The sequence below is a fragment of the Diplotaxodon limnothrissa genome, linkage group LG12 (genome assembly GCF_057381915.1).
Source record: "Diplotaxodon limnothrissa isolate DT_005_m linkage group LG12, D_limnothrissa_male_GT1.1, whole genome shotgun sequence".
Lineage (NCBI taxonomy): Eukaryota > Metazoa > Chordata > Actinopteri > Cichliformes > Cichlidae > Diplotaxodon > Diplotaxodon limnothrissa.
This window is the reverse complement of record NC_140607.1, coordinates 19346123-19369906: the sequence shown is the minus strand read 5'-3', so window position 1 is coordinate 19369906 and position 23784 is coordinate 19346123. Positions and strand designations below refer to the sequence as shown.

The following is a 23784-nucleotide window of genomic DNA, read 5'->3' as shown; positions in this document are numbered from 1 at the left end:
ATAGCCCTTGCTCTTCTGGGGGACTTGCTGTTGTTACTATTATTATTAAAATATGTAGCTATACATGTAAAGCTATCCATCTATCTACCTGTCTATCAAATTTTAAGTACAAAATCCATCCCCAAATGATTGTTTGATAGAAGTTATACAACAGGTTTGGTAAATTTAAGTACAGCTTTAACAAACACAATTGTGATCATATTCATATAATTTCATCAGCAGATACTTTCAAATGCACTCCAAAGTCTGTTCAAAATGAAAAGAGATGACACTTTAAGGTTAGAGAAGCTTTATATCAGCATAGTCAAAACCCATGAAACTTCTCTGTGTATTTACAAAAACATAATACAAGAATAAAAAAGAGAAAATGAACACGTCACAAATGGAGTCCCACATACTGTCACAAAAACAGAAAGAAAAAAAATGATCCAATTTACAAATTGATCTTTATGTACTCCCACTTATGGCTTCAATCTAACACAAAACAAAATAAAACATCTCAGGTCAGCTGTGATGGTGCGCCATCAGTCCATCGTTCCCTTTGCAATAATAATTCTCTCTAGCATTATCTTTAAATAATAATAATAATAATATCAAATACACATACAAGACAGAGGAGCTACATTTGTGAGCTGTACACTTTGCAGTAAGGGAAGGGAAAGGAGAATGTTTGCAGGAATATTCACCCTTTGTACATGATAATAATTCATCTTGGGCAGTGAAAAAGGTTTCAAAGATTATTTAAAAACGAGCTTGTTTTATTTTTCTGTACCAACCAATTGTTCATCATACTAAAAATCACAGTTTTTCCGGATGACAGTTAAGTATGAGTGACCAAAGCTTGCAGTTTATCATCCATACTGCTTACCTCTTATTACTTCTCTTTCTCATTTGAACATTTTTATGTCTAGGATATGGGAGCATGTTTTGTCACCAAGTAAAACAAACAAACAAACTAATGATTTCCTTCATTTCTGTCAAAAACATTTGTTTCGGCCCCACAAAAGCACATAATGGGAAAAACCCACAGGATGAATTGTAGTAAGAGTTCAGGTGAAATAAAAACTTTCAGTCTGTACAGTACTACTGAGTACTACGGATTACTACGGAGTACTAACTTTTGTGCAAACATTCCTCAGCCTTATGCTGACTTCAGTTTAATTACAATTAGCATAGTGACTGATCTTATGTGACTTAAAGTCAGACTATGGAAGTTTTTAAAGACGAATTAGCTCGTTTTCCCTCAGACTAATTGAAAGATGAATCCGTAACTACTAGAATGCATGAATGCTTAGTTCAATACATTCAGGACTTTTGCTTTATCTGTCTTGCTTGGTCTGGTATGACCATTAGCTTTTAGTTGCTAAATGTTAGCTAATGCAATGACCTATCTACAATGCCACTTTGCCGACTTTTGTGTTTAGACATTTCCCATTTCCACCTGTTGCATGTTGGCTGCTGTTAAAGCAGGTTCATAGTCTCACTTTAAGCCTTGAGCGAGTTTTTTTCTTAATGAACATTCGCCTTCAAATTAAATATGAAAACAAATATTGTCAAGTGGGATGAGAAAACCATTGATAGTATAAAACTTTAAATGCAATGTATGCGGTCTTTAGACATTTACATACTCTAAAAAGACTTCTCAAATATCGGCCCAAGGATTGCGATGTCTCTCCACTTCTCTTCTGGTACTGCAAACAGACTAATTAGAAAAAAGAAGACTTGATGACAGCCATTTAGATCAATCAAACAGTGACTTTATATATTTAAACTCACTGGAATTTTAACTTTAGGCTACTGGTATTTTGTTTTTGGGTGCCGAGCTTTGTGATCTGATGCAAAGGCAGGAAAATCTGTCTGTGACCGGACTGCTTGCACTCTCATACACACCGTATGCAAATTTACAGTTCTCCTCTGGGTCAATTTTGTTCCTTTGTACAGTCTCATTGGAGCAGAGGAAGAGCAGATGAAGGTAGCAGAGTCACCACTTAGAACTGGAGAAAAACAGGAGCGTAGAAACATGGACAGAAACCATGGAAGGGTGGGACTTCGGTCAGGGGGGGTAGTAGTAGTAAGATGGCACCTGGGGCTACTGTCCGATTGGGCAGGTGGTGGAGGAAGAGTCACTGGCCTAGATGGCATCATATCATGTCTCACTGCTTTTTGGTGAGCCACACCAGGTTATTGAGCGACAGACCAAACCTGCTTCCAGAGCCCTCACACACTCATCGTCATGTTTGGAGAATACTGCAGAAAAAAGTTAAGCAGAAACATAAAAACGCAACTGTTTATGTGTTTAAGAGAGGAAAGCACATCTCTAGCCATCAGTCTTAATTATGCAACAGTCACACGAAGCATATTAGTGGTTGGAGACCAAAATTGCTAGGACCATATGCGCCAAATGGGACTTTGTTGCCTTTGAAATGATTGCTTTGAAGACAGGGATCAGGTCTGTGAGCACTCACAGTCAGCTGCGAAGCCTCTTTGTTTCACCAGCAAGAATTAGCATCACATTTAAAATCACGGCTGCATCATGGGAACTAAGCTAACTAGCCAGAGATAATGCTGGTGAAAATACACTATGTCCAGTTTAAACAAAGAAAAAGAAGATGGCAATGGCCATAAAGTCGAGGCTTCAGAACAGTAGTCAGCAAACCAGTGGTGGTGTTATCTTTTATATACAGTCTATATATCTTGCAGAGACTAGTAAGACTGATATTATCCGCATGGTAAAAAGTACAGCAAGTAGTATCTTAGCTTAGCATAAAAAATGGGCACGTTTAAGGCAAAGTATTACAGGGAACTCTCAGCAGCAAACACCTCCAGTAATCCCATATATTAAGAAACTAATTTTCACTCACACTTTCGCTCTGAAAAGGGTTGAGGAAGTTTCCTCCCATCTCTCCATCCTCCCGAGGCGTCCCAGGCTGATTACTCATACTTAGGTTACCAGGAGAGTTCTGTTCAAAGACAAATAAAACATATATCACAGTATCTGCTACAAAAATCAGAAGTGTAGTTCAGAGTAGGTGAAAAACTTCTCATACCTTGGGGAGACTGTCCATATCGCCCGACCCTGAAGGAGGGAACACAAATATGAAAATAATGCACATCACCACGATCAAATGAATACTAATTTTTCATGACAAATCAGGGACAAACATAACCAGAGGTTTTTTAGTTTGTTTGTTTTACCCCTGCCGGACACAGAAGCTTCTTGTTTTTGTACCTAAAGAGCCATTCATGTGATGTGGCTCCATCCCGGCCATTCCCCCTAATGGACCATCACTGCCTCCACCCATAGGAAACTTCGGAGAACACACATAGGGCAAGTTAACAGCAGTATTCCTGTTTGACTTGTAACACTAACACAGACCCAATTGCCACTCACATTTGGCCGGCTTCCACCTGGAGGGACTGTGTTTATCATAGTGTACATGTTATCTCCAGAGTTAGTTGAATCTGACACAACACAAAAAGGAAAACGGAAACAGTAAGAAAATTAAAGGTCAGTAGCATGTTTATATATCTACATACACATATACAACTGATACACACAGAGCTTACCTGCTGGACTTGGCATTATTGGTGTTCCAGGTGGCCCTCCTCCCCCCGGAGGTCCCTGAAAAGAGAGTTTTGTTTTCATGACATTCATGCATGATCCTGTGAATTAAAGCCTATTTAGCTAGTTTAAGAGTTTCAAACATACATACCGCATAGCTTCCTGGTGACGCAGAAGAGTATGGGGTCTACAAAGACAAAGAAGTAAACCACTCAAGTCATGAAATGAAAATGAAACTTCTTCAGTATTTTTGTTGCAGGACTTACAGAATTGGAGTTGGGAGGATTTGGCCAGGGTCTACCACCACCAGGTCCCCTAGAAAACACCCATACACTTGAGTTTTTTGCATTTGGCAGGGTCTTTGTTTCCAATTTATTTGGGAAGAGCTGGCAATAACAAGCTCCCCAGATGCCAGAAAAAAAGTAAATGGAAGAAGAAGAAGAAGAAAAAACTAAAGAAGACTAAATAGAGGGAAAGGTTAAGGTTGTGGTTTCATGTTCAGAGCCAAAAGTTAAAAACATGTGGTAAAGCTGTAGGCAAAAGACAGTTAAAGGAAACGGCTGACTATAACAACTCTACTGAGTGATTAAAGATAGCTGACATTTGGAGAAAAATGTGCTGAGTAAGCTTACATTTTTAAAATAGATACACAGACAAGTGTATTTTACTCTTTTATAAGCTCATGTGCTCAGATAGGCCTTATGCTACTCTGTCTATATGTGCGTGTGTTATGGTGTTATTCATATACCACTCACATGCTCATACCAGGCATCCCAGGACCAACCAGAGCATTCAGTGGTGGCCTCATCCCACCTCCATAGTTCTGGGAAAAAACAGAAACCAGAATTCCATTTGGACACGACTACATGAGAGTAACTATCAGAAACAAAACTTACAGCAAGTAGTCCTCAAAGAAAAATCATCTTGACCCAAACCTGGGGTCCTAGTGGGACCATGCCCCTGGGTGGAGTCATCCTCTGCATTGGTCCTCCCATATTTGGATGTCCTGAAGTGTAGGATTTACCAGAATGAGAAAAGGTTCTCTTCAAACATGCATTTTTGTGTTTAACACCTTTTTGTGGCCACTTTGGTAACTCAAACCACAGACGAGGATGCATTTTTAAGGCGACGAGACTTAGATGGCACAAATGCTAAAATTTACAGCTGCTTCAGTGACACCGTTTTCTTGGTCTGATGTTGGTTCGACAGCGGCTGAACACCATCTTCACCCATGCATAATTTAAGTGTTGTCTGGAGCAGTGAGTAGTTTGCGTAAATGGGAGTATGCTTGATTCATAAGAATACCGAACATGCTGGTTTTAATATTAATGATAATAGTATATCAGGGAGAGGCTAACCATGAGTTCATCTTGGTAACAAGCAGCTTTCAACTGGGTTTCACGGTTATCTGAACACTATTAAAAACTCATAAACGTGCCATTCTTCCAGTGCAATGAATAAGGGCGACTGTTTCTTTATATACCGTCTTTGATCAGATATAACAACGCTTTCAATTTTCAGTGTGTTATGTGATTTCTAGAGGGACTCTCCAGAGAATGTATTGTCATAAAACCTTTGTTTCACAATCCCCTCGGGAACCCATTCTGACTTTGGTGATTCCCTTCTCCCAATTATAGTGTCATAATGGGGTTTATTTATTTTGTAATGAAATATCTTGACAGCTACTACGGTAAAATTTGGCTCAGGAATCCATGATCTATAGGTGGAGAGTCCTCTTTTAGTCGTGTTAATACATAAGGGTGCATGTTTTAAGGGCAAAACCTCAATCAGGCTATGATCGCACAGTAAATATTATTTCAAAAGACAAAATCCTGCCTGCCTGCATTATTGTTAAATAAAGTAATTATTGACTATATGTGTGTGTTTCAGTGTGGGCATGCACCTTGCTGTCTTGTGGGATCCATTCCACTTGGTAACATAGGCTGGCTCCCTGGAACTCCTCCAAGACCCTACAGAAAGAAGAGGATCCATCTCCAATGTTATAATCACTGTGATGTTGCTCATTTATACAATTCAGTTACGTCTGCTGCCTGCAGGGGTCAGTCTGGCTCTTACCTGATTCGGTAATCTGAGGGGCGGTCTTGGTCCTCCGGGGTATCGAGGTGACATAAATGGCTAAAAATTAGGCAAATAAAATATTACATGCAGACAAATAAATGGACTGACCACATGTGTAACAAAGATTTAGAGGGTGGCACAGTGGGAACTTCATACGCTCTTCAAAGCAGGGAACCAACCAGAGCTGCTTTTATGTTTTCACTTGAATTCAGGGCTCATTTTCCTTTAACCATACAGCAAACGGAGGAAGCTGACCGCATTTTCACTGGAGTGAATTTATGAGGGGGAGAAAAAAAATGACAGGAAAAAGAAGGATGATAATGATGTCAGTGCGTGTGTTAACTCTGTGGAATTTGGCAGCCTGTATGAGGAGCTCTTTTGCAGCTGTGAGTGGGCTTTCACTTGTCCTCACCACAGACAGTAGCAATGCTGTTGCTATGTCTGCTGAACTGATGCCACCCCGGACAGAAGAGCCACTCTGCAGTGGTGGAGGAGCAATGCAGAAATCTGCCACTAGAGCGCAATGGTCCTCTTAATTTAATCAGAGCCTTCACTTAAATTGCTGTCTTAGTTGTGCTTAAATCAACTGGATGAAGCTACAGCATTTTAGGTTTCTTTAGTGATGGCGTTACTATTTTTTTTACTATTAATTAAAAAATGTAAACAACTAATCATTATCAGCAAATGACGTAACAGAATTTGAATGAATAAAACGAAGCATCATTTGTGACTGACTTTGGAAATAATGTGCAATTTATCACAAAAAAAAAAAAAGATAGTGCAGATATTCCGTTATATTTCATACACAAAAAACCAGACAGAAGAGCTGGCAATCAGGTAATTATTATATTTCTTTAACTAAGGTCCTGACAAGACCTTGCCTTCAAAGAGCGACTGATCTTCAGAAGCAGACGGAAAAAGCCGTTCGGACTCACATGTGAGTTTATGAAAGCGGAACTAAGAAATGCCCGGGAAGACTATTGATCTTTGCGTCTAATCCGAGCGCCTGAATTTGACTGATAATGACGTTTAATCGATGTACAACTGGCAGAGGCCTTCACAGATGATCTGGGGCAATGCTGCATGTGTGCGTTTTTGTGTGCCAGAAATTTATCTCTCCTGTCAGATTAGTTGTGTTTGAGATTGTACACATATTCAAAGGTAACGTACGTGAATATACATACAGTTGTTGTTATCTGAGAGTGAGTTCTTGCTCTTAGGGGATTCATTGGATTTCTAGTTAGGATGTTTGCAATGCGCTCTTTCAATTTAAAATGCCTGGAGATGGCTTGTTGCTGTGATTTGGAGCAGTTTCAATACAATGCAATTGAAATGAAGTGAGACTGAATCTGCCAAATATGGGGAAGCTTAAATTTGAGCTGATATTACATCCTCTGGAGTGACAGAAACATGGCCGTTCAGCTCTGCGTTGCATGCATACCTGAAAGAATCCCGGTGGGACTGGCCCTACTGGCATGCCCTCTCCTGGGGGAAGGTTACCGAGGACTGGGCTCGGTGCTGCTGCGGCACTCTGAAAGAGACAAATGGCGAAAAAGGGAGACTTCAACTCAGATCTCAGACTTGTCAGAAACAACAAACTCAACACCTCTTTCACCTGTTTCATCAGCTACTTTCCATTTTTCTGCAGAATAAGCAAACAGATATAATAGTTTGGATAATTTCTGTCTTCCTCAAAGCAGGAATTTACTTATCCATGTTGCAAAGATAACACATCCAACACCAAATACCAGATAAGCCTGCTACCACTTATATAAAAGTCATAGTCTGCACTGCGAGGGTCTTTCCCCATCTCTCTCCCTCAGTGGGATATTTCCTGTTTCTGCAGATGCCCTGCCATGCCGGCCCAGGTTTATTTTTATTCAATGCGTTTTTGTTGTGCTTGTCCCAGACGGGTGGCGCTGGATCATTTCAGCACTGCCTCTGTCTGCTTCCTGTCGCATTGTACAACCAAGTTACCACCCAGCACCGGCCTCTTCTTCCTAATCCTCTTTAGGAATACAGAGCAGACAACGCACAGTGTGGGAGAGTGTACGTACATCCATATATTGTACACAATAACGTGTGAACAGTGGGCTCATGAAGCCGGAGTGGCTGCATCTATGTCAGTATCTGCCCACTCTCTGTTCTATTTTTCTGATCTTCCTTTTCACTTTCTCTCCCCCTCTGAAGGCACTGGAGGGGTGTAAAGAGATCCAGCGAAATTCACCCAACAGTCTCTGAAGTTTCCGCCAGCTGACTTTTTAGGTCAGACAGGAACAAGGTTTAATCAGAGCTGAGATAAAAGCAGACTGACGACACCCCTGTATCCTCCTCTGCTCCACCCCGCCACCCTCTCTGTTCCTTCGCTCTCATATCTCTCGATCATTAATGTTGAGCAATGTCGAACAGGATGCCGTGCAGTTTTTAGATTCTATATTCTGCTGTAAACATAGGCTGTATTTGTCTCAGCAGATGAACGTACAGATGGACACAGATGGATATTTGCAGCTCCATGGTTCAGTAGCGGGAGGCTGGATTTGGTGTGTGTGTCTGTTTCTGTGTGTACAAAATCATGCACTGCATCAAGTGTGTTTTGTTTTTTGGGATTTTTTCTCCCCTTTTATTCCCTCTCCCTCCTCGCACCCTGGATTACCCAGAATGCCTTTCCACCCTGGCAGCCTGGAGGTCTGCTGAGTTTGCCTTCGTGCACCGAGAGAGGGAGGGAAAGAGGAGAAAAGAGGACAAAGCAGAGATTATGAGTGTGTGTGTGCATGTGGCAGTGAGTGTGTGAGCGCACTTAATGTTTGTGGCGGAAAAAGAAGAACGGGAGGAGGGAGGAGGAGGGGATCTACCTGACCTGCTGACAAAGCAGCATTTTCCCCAAACACCCAAACACGGCAACGAGGAGAAATAAAAGCAAAAACAACAAGCCTCAAAAAGCAGGACCAGCTCTCATACATGGAAAACTACAGCAACGCTAAAAGCTCTGGTACTGCTGCCGACGGTTAAGTGCCTTTTGATTACGACAAATCAGGTTGAGTCAAATGACATTAAAATCTGAATGAATCACAGGTTTAACAAAGCCTCTTTAAAAGAAGTGATTTTTTCCCCCCATGTTTGTCTCCATACGTTGATCTCTAGAAGAGTCACGTGGGTTAAACAGTGTAAAACTGGGATTTGGAAACAGGCGTATTTGCTTTGCCAGTTGTGGCAAGCAGCTTCATGGCCCATTCTCTCATTTTCACAATGACAAATGAAGCAAATGAGAACAAAAACAAAAACGCTGAGTTGATTCTAAATATTGAAAATGCAGTTTTTAGATTTTTAGGTGAAGGAGTTGAAAACCGCCCAAAATAAACCAACCAGAGAGACAGCAAAAACTTTGAGTGGCCGAACCAACAGTGTGGTAACTTCTTAAACAGAATGAATGCGCTGCTCAGCTCAGCAACACCAAAAGACCTGCAAGACCACAGAGGACAACTGCAGTGGATGATTGCAGAATTCTTTCCTCTGTTATAAAAACCCTTCACAACATTTAACCATTTTAACCTCTGCTACAGTAACACATTCAAGGACGTGGGCATATACCCAAGCTCCCTAAAAAGCCATTCGCTGATCCAGAATGCTGCAGCCAGAGTACTGACAGGAACTAGGCACGGAGAGCATATTTCTCTTCACTGGCTCGCTGTTAAATTCAGAACTGAATTAAAAATCCTTCTCCTCACATACTAAATCTTGAATAATCAGGCCCCGATCTTAGCTATAAGACTGCTGGTTTACTTTTAGTTCCTAGATTTGAGAAAGTAGAACTGTTGGTTACACTCAAGAACAAGGAGGTCAGACTGGACTTTGCCAGGAAACATCTAAAAGAGCCGGGAAGAAACAGCTAACGGTAGAGCTGATGTTATGGCATTAGGATATATGGCTGCCAGTGGGACTGCTATAACAGTAGCAGCAGGATAACCTGTGAAGTGTGCAGGCCTGTACTCGCTGCTCAGATTCAGCCAAATGCTGCAAAACCGATCAGACAGTGCTTCACAATGGACAGATAATGACCCACACAAACCAAATCCAAAAGCAAACCAAGAGTTTCTCGAGCAAAGAAACGGGACAGTCTTCAGTGGACACGCCACTCACCTGATCATTATTTCCAGTTACTAAATACAAAACTGAAGGCTGAATCACGTGTGTCCTTCCCTCCTCTGAAAACAGAATCTATAAAATCTGTTCAGTTAAACTGACGGCAAAGCTTAAAGATCTGCAGAATCATAACACCTGGTGTCGCTGTATAATAGTAATGTGGTGCCATTACCTCGTGTTAGCCACAGCGATGCTGTGATCCACACAGCAAACTCCTCGTTGTCAGTTCTGTTTAAATACCGATTCACAAGCGAGCTCAACATATTCCAGCACTTAACCTTAGCAACCACAAAAGATCCACAGATTGTTACACAGTTAATGAATCCATCATTAACACCTCTCACACATCAGTGTTTACACTTTTCTGACAAGGCCAAGTGAGAGGAACACTGAGATAATGAGGTAATGCCTGTACACATTAACACCGTACAGTAGTGTACACTATTGTGTGAATGTAGCTGCCAGCAGTGGTGCAGTGTAACGCTTCTGCATACACTTCTCACTGAACTTAAATGCAACCGAACACTGACGCTAATTTCCACTGCACTTCATTTGATGGACTTCATTGCCCATTCAATTTGCGAACAAGCTGTAAGGCCAATTATAACGCTCAAAAATTCTCAGCCCTTAAATGAAAATTAACCTGTCTGAAACTGGATTTGGGGGAACGACAACAATTTTTCTTGGCGGGTAAATCATTGCTTTTGCTGCCAATGTCCATGCAGCATTTTATAGTTTCATTGTTTGCTACATTTCCAGTTAAAAACATGAAGGGAAAACACTGCTTGACCGCGCACCACCGTTTGTTCAGCTGTGACACCTGTACAGCTGAAACATGCTCCATGAACAATGGCGTGAAACAGAAACACTGTGTAATGACAAAACTGCTTGATTATTATTTTTCTGTATAATATATATATTTTTTAATAAACAACAAAAACTAGTATTAGACAACACCTGTACCTGCCTATAAGACAGCAAAACATAAGCCAAATGTGTTGGACTCTACCTTTTTCTTCAGTATAAATACTGAACTTAAATACAGTAAATGTACAAAAATTAAAAAAATGAGAGTAAATTTTTAAATTTTAAGGGGTCTTTTTACAGTGCTGGGTCACAACAATCTGACCTGAGCTATTCTGTTACTCCAAAAGTCTTTGCCTTTTTTGCTGTATTGATCATGTGTTAGAGAGCATTGTTTTAATGAATGCACAATGGCGGGGAAAAGGTATTGCATGCATGTATGTAACATCGACCTGAACCATGATACCACAATGACTAAAACGCTCAGCGTTTGAGTTTTCCTTTAATTTGTCACACCCATCTGTAGATATACAGATAACCAGAATGTCAGTGAGCTCATTCGGCTCACTATCCATCACAGTTTACAGGTTATTGTCTGTGAAACGACAAATGTTACCTTGACCTTGAGCGCAGTTTGTGTGAAGACTCACTACACTAGGAGGAGTAGGCTAGCAGACGGATGCCTCGCCACGCCATAAGATAGTCGATCCTTCGGCCGGATGAGCTGATTAAAGTGTATAACAAATGAACTTATCTTCAAGAAGAGTAAGGTTCAGTCCACTTTAAGCAATTTCCCTCACTTCTTTTCTTAAAACTATCTTCGTTCTTACACTCGTATCTTTTCCGATACTCCATCATTTTCTAGAGCGATCCAGAAAGACCTGATTGAAGCGTAACAAGACAATCAACTCTTCCGTCTGCCCATTCGGGAACCCCATTACATTACAGCTTTTCATTTAATGAAGCGCTGTGTTTGTTGTGTTCTCCCCACATTGCGGTTATTTGCACGCTAAACGAAGTGTTTGTGATGAAACCCGAGGCAGTGGAACAGCCCCCGAATGTCCTCAGATGAACACCTGCATCTCCTGGCAAACTCATTTGTTTCATAAATTATTCAAAACACCACCCTCCAGGAGGGGAATTACAGTATACCAGACATACACAACAAGGCATACAATAACACAAACTACAATTGCCATTTATGAAGTTTAAAAAAAAGGTCCAAAAAAGAGGCTAAAATAAGGTCAGCTTCTATTTCAAACTGTGAAGACTGGTAAATAAAACAGCGTCTTTCCTGTGTGAAAGAAAAAAAGGCAGTAAATGTATCATATGTCACAACAAACAAGGGGGGGGAAAAAAAATCACCCGAATTCGAGGTTTACTCACTGAAGTATTAGATGTATTAGATCTACCGCGTCCACTCTGTTATCAAAAAGCTTCCCATATTATGGAAATATGTATAATTTCTCCATCAGAAATGGCGCTTTCTCTCCCGAAGCATCTCCTGCTTTATGCCTGAAAACGACCCAAACATGTAATTTGCTAAACTTTTCTATAAAAAGCACAAAAATGCATCGAAAGAACTCCGTAGTCATTCATATGTAGGGCAATTACGCCGCAGCTCAACACTTTACAACTTAATCAGACTTCCTCCATACTACATTCACAGTACACTAATCCCATCACACTAAAGGGCTCACAAATACTTAACAAGATAACTTGCAAACTCTTTCATCCCTCCATGTTTACAGATTAATGCGTGTGTGTGTTTGTGTGTGATGCATGTATACTTAGCTTGGGGGTGTGTGTGAGTGTGTGTGCATGTGAAGGTGAGGAGTCATTTTCATTCAATACTGCAGAGACTGAGAGACACTCAGAGATGCGTGAGTGGAATCTCAAAAGGCTGTCTGTGTCTACCTTCCCTCTCTGTTTCTATCGCTGTGTAAACCTGAAGCGGTCCCTCCACCTCTCTGTCTCACGCAGCCTCACACATCAGCTCTGTCTGATTTTTTATTTATTTATTTATGTATTAATTTACCACCCCATTACAAGAAGTTTAATAAATATGTATCCCACATAAAATGTCCTGCTGTAGTAAAACTGACCTGACAATCTGTTTACATCATGCAGCATAGGTGAGTTCATCTGTGTTTACCATCACTTAAATATCAAATAATTGAAAATGATATTACTTTACAGTAACTGCAATACTCCAGTAGTCTGGTATTCAGGCCCAACAGCAGGAAGTCACTCCTTTTTTCAAGCCTTTATTATTTGGTTTGTTCACCTTTATATTTGATGATAGAATCTTCCGTCAGATATTCAAATTTCTACAGAGCCTCAATTTTACAACCTGCTCCTGGACAGACGGGTTATGTTGCCTGTCTTCCTCTTTAACCCTATAAAGGCTGCATATCTGCTACATCCAGTATTTTTCTGCAGTTTATCGCTTACAACTGTATTTTTTGCGGGGGGGGGGGGGGTACACCGATTAGGGTGACCGACCTTCTTTTGCACTTGTTGACTTGTAAAAGCCTATATGACATTTTTTATTTCACTTCAGAGAAGGCATCGTTTAAACGTGTTAAAGTTTTCTTTAAACAAACAGTATTATTAAAGTTCTTCATGACAGTGTCCTCTTTTTTTTGGAAGTCAAAATATGGTCACCATAACGCTGATTAAATGGAGGTCTCAAAAACTCATGTATCAAATATGACACACCAGGTGTTACAGGGTTAAGATACCCCAGATTTGCTCTGTTGGACTAAGGTGAGGTAACGTTTTTAACATACTCCTCTGGCTCTGATTAGTTCCGCTGTGGCTCGTTCTATACCTCCTGATTAATGCTGCAAATGCACTTCCACTGATTTGTAGCTGGTCTTAGAATTTCCTGGATCACTTTCCAAGTTTGAAAAGCCTCACAGTCAGCCTTTCTTTTATTTTCAGACACCTTAAAACAGACAGACTCCAAAATTCACAAAGTTTCCTGTTCACAGGTCATATTAAAACCACATTCATGCAGTTATGCCTAATCCGAAATCACAGGTGTGTTTAAATTTGTTGATTCCTTCTTTTAGCCTGTTTTCAACATTGCATTTTGATTGTATCACATTTGTCTGCTTAAGAGAGTAAATACTCAACTTCTGACCTTAGAAACAATAAAATTATTATTAATCTGACATTTAAGTCACACACAGGTGCACCCTCTTCAGACTAACACAGCAATATTGAATGTGTATGCAGTTTTAAATAACAGTATTTATATCTGTATAATATTATAGACCTGGGTAAAGTGCCTCAGATGCGATAAGGTGAAAGCACTGTTGGCTTTGGTTGTTTAATGGAACAACAGGATTTATTATGAAATACTCAGAGCAGACCACTACTAAGTTATCCTATAAATTCTCACTACCACTAACTAATACTACTTCCCACCTAGCGAGAGTCCACCTCCCTACAGACACAGAATTAACCATTTCATAACACAAAGAAGAGCAGATAACTTGAACTAATAAGTGAAATTATTTGCTTCAGTTAACCTGTGAACGATGGCCAGTGACAGAGGTTGACATATTTTCATTTATGAATTACAGTAGCAGCTGGGGAAAAATGGCAGAAGGAAAAATCTCTGAGACTGCGAGAAAATGTTCAAGTAAAAGCTCGAGGGGCAGGTTCACGAATTCTTCACTGAGCACAGTGGCTGTCTTGGAGAGCCTTTAGGTGAAAGGCTGCAGCGGGCTGTGCATAACAGTTAACACTGAGTCTCAAGGCCACATCAGGATCTACGAATGACACGCTACACAGGAAGGAAATGTGTTCCCCCTCCCTCCCCCTCGTTTCTACTCACTCCATCCTATCAAATGCCATTAGTCCACTTCCTGAACAAGGAGGGAGGGTGTGGAAAGAAGAGATGCTTCCATTCTGTATGATTCCCTCTTTGCACGCACACACACACACACACACACACACACACACACACACACACACACACACACACACACACACACACACACTAACAAGAAAAACACACATTCATATATGCACAATATCACAGTGTGAATATGTGTATCCACAGAATAAAACTTTGGAGTATCTGTATCTGTAAATGTCATATGAGAGAGGCAAAACGAAGCGCAGAGATGAGAATGGGTGTGCTCTCCTTTTAATCATCTATTATTCACATCTCCCATAGCAAGACAGATCAACACACCCCACTGTGGAATCCCAGCCCAAACTCACTTTTCAGTTTCAAGACTTAAAAATCACCCTCTGCTATTCAAAGCTTGGAGCAGACCTTTCCTGTTTGCCCACACTGTACCAGAGCTACTTGCAAGTGTCTGAACCAAATTCAGTTGAAACACCAAGGTTATGTCATCTTTGAGCTCTTACGAGGGAAAGTCCAAGATGAGGCTCAAGAATAGTGACTTGCAAGCCCAGAGTGAAAGTTGTCTAATATGGCTTCTAGTCAGTGCTAGTATGAAAAGTGATGATAGCACGATGGCCTAAATGAGAGCAAATATCAGACTGCTTCCATCAGGAAGGAGGTTCTGCAGCATCCGGTCCCGTACCAGCAGACTGAGAGACAGCTTTTTCCATCAGGCCATCAGACTGCTGAACACGTCATAGACACCTCAGCTTCACTACTGGAACTTCAACATTATGCACTCCACACTGTATATAAATGCCACTTGTTTTGCACATATTCAACTCTGTATATTTTATATATTTTATTATTATTATTATTATTATTATTTTATTTTTTTACTATTTAATTTGTAAAAATGTGTATACACACACACACACACACACACACACACACATACACACACACACGTAGGAAAATATTTAGTATACACATCCAGAAATGCATACACTATTATATATTGTACATATATTTATTAGTTTCAGGTTGGCCATTCTTGTATTTTGCTCGTTTGTGTTGTTGTGTTTGCACATCTCTGTTGCTTGTGGGGCTCGCACACAAGAATTTCACTCGCATGTGCTGTGCCAGTGTGCCTGCACATGTGATGTGACAATAAAAAGTGATTTGATTTGATTTGATTTGATATCAGATTTGTAAGGAAATGTTCACACCTCTAGTTTGTTTAGTGTGGTTTGAATGAGCTCACGAGTTTGTAAACTTGTAGCTTTTTCCCATGGTTTGGTTTATTTTCACACGGAGAAAAATTCAAGTGAACTCCAAGTGAATCAAAATTCATCACTACAAACTGCGTGAAAATATTCAGTTCGCTTATTGGCCAGATGTGTCTGGGGCGGGAGCATCAAAAGTCAACACAGAAATAAGGTGTTGTGCTCTGGACTATAGGAGGACAGAGAATTTATGTTCGTTTCACAGCTATTTGTTCGTCTGCCCAGACCTTTGCACATCTACAGTACTGCCTGGTGGTTGGTTTGGATCGAGGTTGGATCACGTTAACACCATAAACGAACTGGACTGGAGTTCATGTGGAACTACACCAAGACCACCTCCTCTCCAGGGTTTTGGTGTGATTGTTTTGCTCTACAATTACTGAGTCCACACCTTGACAAATGAAACGCACCACGGGGGAAAACGAACCAGAGTTCAACACCACAGGTGTGAAAACACCCTAAATGGAAAAATCCAGTATATGCACTGCATTGTATTGCTGTATGTAATCTGGTACTGTAATTGATTTGTTTATATGTATGTGTATATATTTACATATGTACAAATACTATTTGCACTTCTGGTTTGATGTTGTTTGCGTTATATTCTTTTTCAATGACAATAAATCTAATCGAATCAAATCGAATCTGCAATTAGCCTCAAGCTATGTGGGGTTTACAAAGAATCTCAATGAAATAGCTAAATGAAAACAATCAAAACAAAAAGGGTGGTTTCCATATTTCTATACATACCTCATGAACAGTTTACTACAAGCTACATTCATGCATTCAAACAAAATGTTATTCTATAGCTTTGGTGCTTTCTAACAATCACACACTCACAGCCCGATGGATGCACCGGGGGCAAGGACACTTCGCCACGCAGACTCTGTGATGCACTGAACAACCAACATTACAAATGGTAGATGACACACTCTACCACCTCAGCCACCCCTGTAGTGACCTGTGCTTTTTCACAGTAAAATCAGCATCAGTCCTGACGTTGAATGGTTATACTACCTAATAATTTTCATGTTAGCTTTTTAGCAAAAGCTCTAATGATCACGCACGGTGCTTGATTTGCCGATACTCTCAGTACAAATGTAGAATAATGAGAGAAAATACTGTGGAATACTAGGTCTACTTTTTTTAATTAACTGAGAACAAGCAAAATGATATAATTTCACATTTTAAGAACGGTAAGCTTGCTCGTTCTTGTAATGGGATGCAAACAAGAAAACAAAAAACAAGAAAAACAGAAAAATACAAAATAGAAGTTGAGAAGTCAGTTTCAGATACAGCAACGCAACTGTCGACTAATATCACCAGGCAAAGATTTAAAACTGCAGCATCTGGTCAACTGTCCTTTAGTAAAAGATGAGCAAAGAAAAGATTCAGGAAAACATAGTTACCAGTGGTATATACAGATGAGTAAAGTTGACATCTGGCAAACTTCAAGCAATAATGACCCAAAAGCAAGGCTTTAATGTTCAGTGTTAAAGGTCTGGATATTAAGTGGCACTACAAAGATTAAACTAAAGAGGACATCCACACAGGAAGTGATTTGTGTGTTGCACATTGTTTTGCCACCGATGTTTGTTCACTAATCGGCATTCCAATCATTCCAGACTTTGGTTGCCTAGGTAACCATTTTTTTTTTTTAAGCAAAAGGCCTGAGCCGCACCTCATTTCTTTCTATTTTGTGTCCAAGGAGTCAGACTTTGGTCTTTTTTAAGTGTTCATGAGCAATAGTTCTCCAGCCTTCCTGACAGTCTTCGGGTTTTTCTATAAACATTGGCTGCTTTTTCACAAAGTATCAGTCTTTGTACCTGACCATTTTCCGTTTTAAGAGAGTGTGTTTTTGTTTGTTAAGGCCCTCAAAGCCTTAATTATATGGCTGAATAGTTATTTCTGTTATACATCTTTAAAGTCTGCTTGATATCTGCCCAGGGCACATGCATAGTTGGTACATGCAATTGGTAAAGTAAATTCTCTGTATATGAAAAAACAGGGACACGTGAACACCTGCATGAACTCTCATGTTCACCGTCTGGTGTCAACATTGTACCTCGGACCTGAGTGGACCTTAGAGGACTTGCGGACATGGAAAATATGATCAAGGCTAATCCCTGATAAATGAATCATTCAAGCATTATAAAATGCACCCAACTCAAGGAATCGAGCGTTGTGTCTACACATTAGAGAAATACATTTAAAATTTTAACTTTAGGAACTTACTAGCAGTCGGTCACAAAAACACGTAATTAGTTACAGAATCCGTCATGGATCGGCCTCCCCAGAGCTCGAACCTCAACATCGTTGATGCAATGTGGGATCATCTTGATAGAGACCAGAACAAAAGTCATCCAGCATCCAAGAAGCCTAGAGAACTATTTCTGAAGACTACTTACAGAAGAAAGCTGGCTAAGAGAGTTCAGCCTTGACTGAAAAATAAAGGTGGTAATACCAAATATAGAGTTTCATGTTTGCTAGTTTGCCTGTCCTTGCTTGGAAGCCACTAAATGTCACTGACTTTCTTTTGTCTGTGGTTGTTTTTTGTGTGGATGCTTATTAAGGTTATAGCAAAACCAAAGTAAAACCTAGACGATAATAATCAGAAATGCAGACCTGACAAATAAACAAAAAATAAAAGTTGGAAATGTCACATATATGCATGACTGTGGGGTGGACAGCAGGTGGAAAATATAAAGTGGATATAAAGTGGGGAAATGAGCTTTATGTGTAAAGACTAAAGAACTTATTATGAAAGGCTAATTTCTCGCAGTTGAGTTTAGCATTTTCTCAGTTTTATTCTAGCACAACAGTCTTTCACTATCACAATCTTTCAAAATCTTTGCCATGTTTATCGACTTTAGCAGCACATTATCAGTATAACACAATCCCCACCAGCACCCAGACACTCTCTAGTGTAACATTACAGGTGATTACCTGGTAAAATGGCACCACTGCGCTAATCTGCTTGGTCTCACTGGGCGATTACAGGTAGGGTGATATCAGCTGCACAGGGGGTGACTATGATGGAGGGGGGAGGGGGGGAGGGCATACTGGTTGTGTTTTCTTTATCACTGATGTCATTATCGACCCTTGTAAACATCTCCGAGTCTTGCAAGGAGCTGTATAATATGCGAGGTGGAGCTGCAGGCTGATACACTGTCAGATACACATACAGAGCTGAAAATGATAGTCACTTTGGCGCTGGGGTGTTACTCTTCGTCCACCACTATCTTTCCTTGGTTCAACGGCACTGGGGAAGATAAGGGAGATGGACTGAACACAGAGGGGAGGGTGGGCAAAAAAATAAAAAAAAGACAGAAGATTTAAATCCTGCAGCTTAGATAGAGATGAGGCTATAGTGTGGTCTTTTCTAATGTATTTAGAAGATCATTGCAAAGACTTTGATTATTATGTCATCTTTAATAGAATCACTTCAATTATTTTAAAACACATCATAGTGCAATTACGGAGATTGAGAAACGTAATTAAGAAAACTGGCAGAAATGTTAATTCACAGACTTATTGCCACAGGAACAACTAATGAGGAGTTGTCTCATCTTGCAGTTCTTTAAGTAATAGAAGGCCAGACACAGGAGACAGCACAAGATAAGGATATGGGTGTCTACAAGAGGAAAGGAAAATTTATCTCTTGTATCCCATGGCCCTGTTACAGCTTCTCCTTATTCTTACGCCTACTAGTGTTTCACTGCCCTCAGTTAATCTCTCCCCTCCGCTCAGTGCCGTGGCTTCATCTTTGCCCCTGCCTCGAAGCGAGGCGTGCATATGTCAACATCACATAACACTTCACCTCGGCGTGTCTAAACACGCGTGCGACATGACTCAGCGTAATACACCAGTGGAAAACATACTCCTTAGAGAGCATATGGGGAGGGGGGGGGGCACAACGGGCCAGCAAAAGAGGAAGCAACACACATGGAGAGGAGTCTCTAAAAGGAAAACTGAGGCAAAGAAGGAATGAAGAAGAAGATGAAGTAGTAGGCAGGGAAAGGTAGAAATGTGGGTTTTTGGTAAAGAAATATTTCAGTATAAGTGGCGCCACACTGAAATTTCCATTTTGATTTTTAAAACAGAGATCGTGACAGCCATTTCCATCTCTCCTCCACCTATGGAAATTCCCATTCTCTTTCTCTCCTCTTGGTTCGCTCTTCATTGCCATGGCAATGATGTTACAGTGAGTCACCTCATCATCTCCCTCCTCCTCAACACCGCCAAGAAAGAACATGGGAGCGTGTAAGAGAGAGAGAGAGAGAGAGAGAGACATGGACAGAGACAAAGAGAGAGGGAGTGAGAGGTTTTGTGGGGTGGAGGAGGAGATAGAGCTGTTTCCCTGGAAACAGACCGGGGGTCTCCCCAACCCCCATTGGCTCTCTGCTGGTTGGAATCAGCTTGTTACCCACAATACTTGAGCCAACGGAGTCTCTGTTTCTAGGTTGTCTCTGTCCAGTCTGTTTTTTTTTCTTCCCATCTGTTCAAACGCACACAAACAAGCTCAGGTTCTGGTCAAAATTCAGGTTTGCATTCATACCACTGAAACGTGCTGTCCGAGCTCAGGTTTGTTCGGTGATACGATATGATCAGATATTAAAACTGCAGAACTCAAAACAGTCATTTTTCAGTTATTATAACAAACTCAGGACTTTTATTATTGTGTCCCCATACTTCTCCACCATATTCTTCCAATCCCCTTGAGCCTTGCTCTAAACAGGGTTCACCATGGCCACCTCATCATATGGTATCTCTCATCTCTATGGACCAGTATAATATAAGGTTTAAGGTTTCAAGTTGTTTAAGAATGTTTTACTTTAAGGAATGAGTCGACTTTCTTTCCTCTGTTCCCTGTGTGCCAGCACAGCATACACACTAAGGAAAGGAGACTAGTTGGAAGAAAAATGCAGTAGAGACTGAGAGCACATATGTTAATGAAACAACTTTTTTTTTCTTTAAATGTGGTAATTTATTTAGGTCCCTGTCACAGATGCCTAGAAACCAGACGGTGACTATCTAGCAACCACTGGTTGTGAAGAAACAACATGCATTCCTGGATGGGTTGGCGAGCAATTGCTGGTAGTTTCTATGGAGGACAGTGCCTACTTATCTGCAAACACTTGTCATCTACTTGGCAATCAATAGTAAAACTTGAAAAAGTGCGATAAAAAAAACCAACTCTACAAAATGTTAACCTTAAAGTAAAAGCTATGCTTTACTACCACTTTTACTTTGAAGATGAATATTCTCCATTTACTGCTTGTGCTGCATTATCCATCTATCTATCCATTTTGTTCCACCTATCCAGGGCCAAGTCACTGGGGCAGCAGCTTAAGCAGACAAGCCCAAACATCCCTCTCCCCAGCCACCCCCTCTAGCTTATCCATGGAAACACCAAGGCAATCCCAAACCAAGAGACGGAGAAATATAATCTCTCCAGTGTGCCCTTAGTCTGCCTGGGATCTCCAGTCATGGTGGGACATGACTGGAACACCTCACCCCGGAGGCGCCCAGGAGGCATCCTTGTTAGATGCCCAAACCACCTTAGCTGGCTCCTTTCGATGTGGAGGAGTAGCAGCTCTACTCTGAGTCCCATTGAAAGGTTGAGGTCTCCTCGTGGCTAATTTCCACTGCTTGTATCCGCAATCTAGTTTTTTCGGTTACTACCCACAGCTCGTGACCATAGGCGAGGGTAGGGATGTAGATTGACCAATAAACCGTCGTGAACAAGACCCCAACACTTAAACTCCCCCACTTTAGGCTCTAAATCGAACCTGACATGTAGTGGGCACTCTACACTTTTCCTGCTAAGGACCTTGGCTACAGACTTAGAGGTGCCGATTCTCATTCCCGCCACTTCCCACTTGGTTGCAAACCACTCCAGTGCGAGCTGGAGGCCACCACCTGATGAACCCAATAGAACCACAACATCTGCAAAAAGTAGAGATGAAATTCTTAGACAATCTAATTAGAAGCCTTCTGCCACTTGGCTATGCCCAGGCAAGTCGGCATCTTTGATGCAAACTACAGGCAACAGCAGCAATCTGCAAACAACCAAAGCAATTGCAAGGAGGTTTTGGGTGCAGCATAACAAACCTGTTGCAACCACTTGCCAACTGGTTAAGGAATACACAGCAACATGGGGTCAAGGGGGGGGGGTCACTGACTGGTCTCTAAGCATCCATGACTGAGGCTTTCGCAATTGATTTCACACTGACTGCCATCAACCTCCAGCAACCACTTGGGAACCGGTTGGGGAATGTTTTCCGTCTCAACTGATGGTTGGGAGATTGTTGCTGACCAGTCTCTTAGCCTCTTAGGGACATTACTTAGAGAGTAAAGCATTCTCTCTAAGAGAATTGGGGGTATGGAGTCTTAGGTGTCAGGAAAATATTAAGTAACTTGCCATCTCTAGCTATCTCCATGGACACTTTCCTGAATATTTAGTAGTAATCCTCAAATTGTTTTAATGCAGTGCACTGTGACTGTATCTATAAGAAACAAAGAGATCAAAAATGAAGCTGCAGGGTTTAGCTTAAGACAGTAGTTAGAAAGGTTTTACTGATGAAGATTGGGAGGCAGCTCAGCTTGAGACGATGACTTCAGGGGAAAGGAAGTCTCACAGTCAAAAGCATGGCTGTAAGAATTTTGGCTTGCTGAGGTGTGATGTTTATTAATGTAGATGTGTCTCGGAACTCCTAGGAGTGCTGCTAAACCAGACTGTTTAAGTTAGGAAAGATCAGCAGGTTAACATATTTGCAAGAATGTTTTCATTATGACGTAGAACATTTAGGGTAACAACTGTTTTTATGACTCAGTAATACTAGAGAGAGAGAATAAAGGAAAGTCTAAGGTCGGCTGTGCACTTAGTGTCCTTTAATATACTGAAACAGCATACATTTTTACTTCACATGTCTCTCAGCGCAGACAGTGGCTGCTTGTCCTTCAGCATCTCACAGGCAGTACGGTACAGGATGTGTGCACTCGTGCTTATCAAACACTACTGTTTGAGAACCATATGTATGTAAATGAATAAAGCAGCACAGAGTGTTGTTACATATTTACCAATCTGTTTATGGTGTAGCTTAACAATAATGACACAATATACGTGCTGCTGTCACAGTGCACGCTATGAATGCACTTCTATGCATGAGGGGGAGAGTATGAATGTAAGATCTGACAGCATGAGACAAGGCATTTTTATCAAAGGGGGTTGCTCTTGGCACTCCTCCTTGATCTCTTCTTCCCCTAACTGCTGTGTGCCTGCTATCTCCCACAGTGATGCCACACAATGATACCAGGCTCCCTCTGCTATAATACTTGCCTGTAACACTGCTGCCTGACTACTAGCACATTTTATGTCTACTCAGTCTCCAGTTCATCCATCTGTCACCTTTGCTCATCTTGAAGATCCCATATTGTGAAAATGCCTTTTGCCTTTTCTAGCTTTAAAATGTCTTAGCTATGAGCAAAGCAAGCCAAATGAGTCTTCACATGTCAGAGGACAGAAGACCTTCTCCAAAACATTCACAAATGAATAAAGTTACCGTCTGTTTAATTTTCTCTCACAGACTGTATAGAAAAGATGTACATAGCTTCCAAGTTTGAAAAGAAAAAATGATGCAAATTGTCTTAAACCTGCATTTTTTTCCCCTAATGGCCAGCCTGAGGCAACTCATCCAGCTGCAAAAAGAAATCCAGCTGAATTGAAGTCTGTGGAAAAAAACAGCCCTCGGCTTTGTCGTACTGTAACATCAGTAAACACCTTCTTAATGAGTTTGTGATCTCAGTTGCTAGTTTCAAGTCTGAATAAGTACAACATGACATTAGGTAAATCATGCCCTTTATACTGAAAAAAGAGGATAAAGCTGGGTGTGCTTCGTCATGTGATTGAGTGCCCCTCTGATTCAGTCACAGCCACTCCTGACTTGTCACTTCTGGGACCTCTTTTATTTACAGTCTATGTTCTCTCCTATCTTCTGGGCTCAAATATACATTATTTTAACCCTTTAAAGCCCTTTGAACCATGA

General features: G+C 40.9%; 1 protein-coding gene across 1 annotated transcript in view; it reads right to left on the bottom strand.

The window, feature by feature from the left end:
- Positions 1 to 1803: 1803 nt before the first annotated feature.
- ssbp2a (single stranded DNA binding protein 2a) overlaps positions 1804 to 23784 on the bottom strand; it is a 56427-nt gene continuing 34446 nt past the window's right edge. The window contains exons 5-17 of the mRNA XM_085368160.1: positions 7083 to 7172; positions 5639 to 5698; positions 5466 to 5532; positions 4498 to 4568; positions 4318 to 4385; positions 3829 to 3877; positions 3714 to 3749; positions 3568 to 3622; positions 3392 to 3462; positions 3230 to 3308; positions 3048 to 3076; positions 2862 to 2960; positions 1804 to 2247 (exon numbers count right to left, since the gene is read on the bottom strand). Of these exons, the coding sequence (XP_085224286.1) occupies positions 2218 to 2247; positions 2862 to 2960; positions 3048 to 3076; positions 3230 to 3308; positions 3392 to 3462; positions 3568 to 3622; positions 3714 to 3749; positions 3829 to 3877; positions 4318 to 4385; positions 4498 to 4568; positions 5466 to 5532; positions 5639 to 5698; positions 7083 to 7172 (804 nt within the window). The 3' untranslated portion in view covers positions 1804 to 2217. The remainder of the gene's footprint in view (positions 2248 to 2861; positions 2961 to 3047; positions 3077 to 3229; positions 3309 to 3391; positions 3463 to 3567; positions 3623 to 3713; positions 3750 to 3828; positions 3878 to 4317; positions 4386 to 4497; positions 4569 to 5465; positions 5533 to 5638; positions 5699 to 7082; positions 7173 to 23784) is intronic.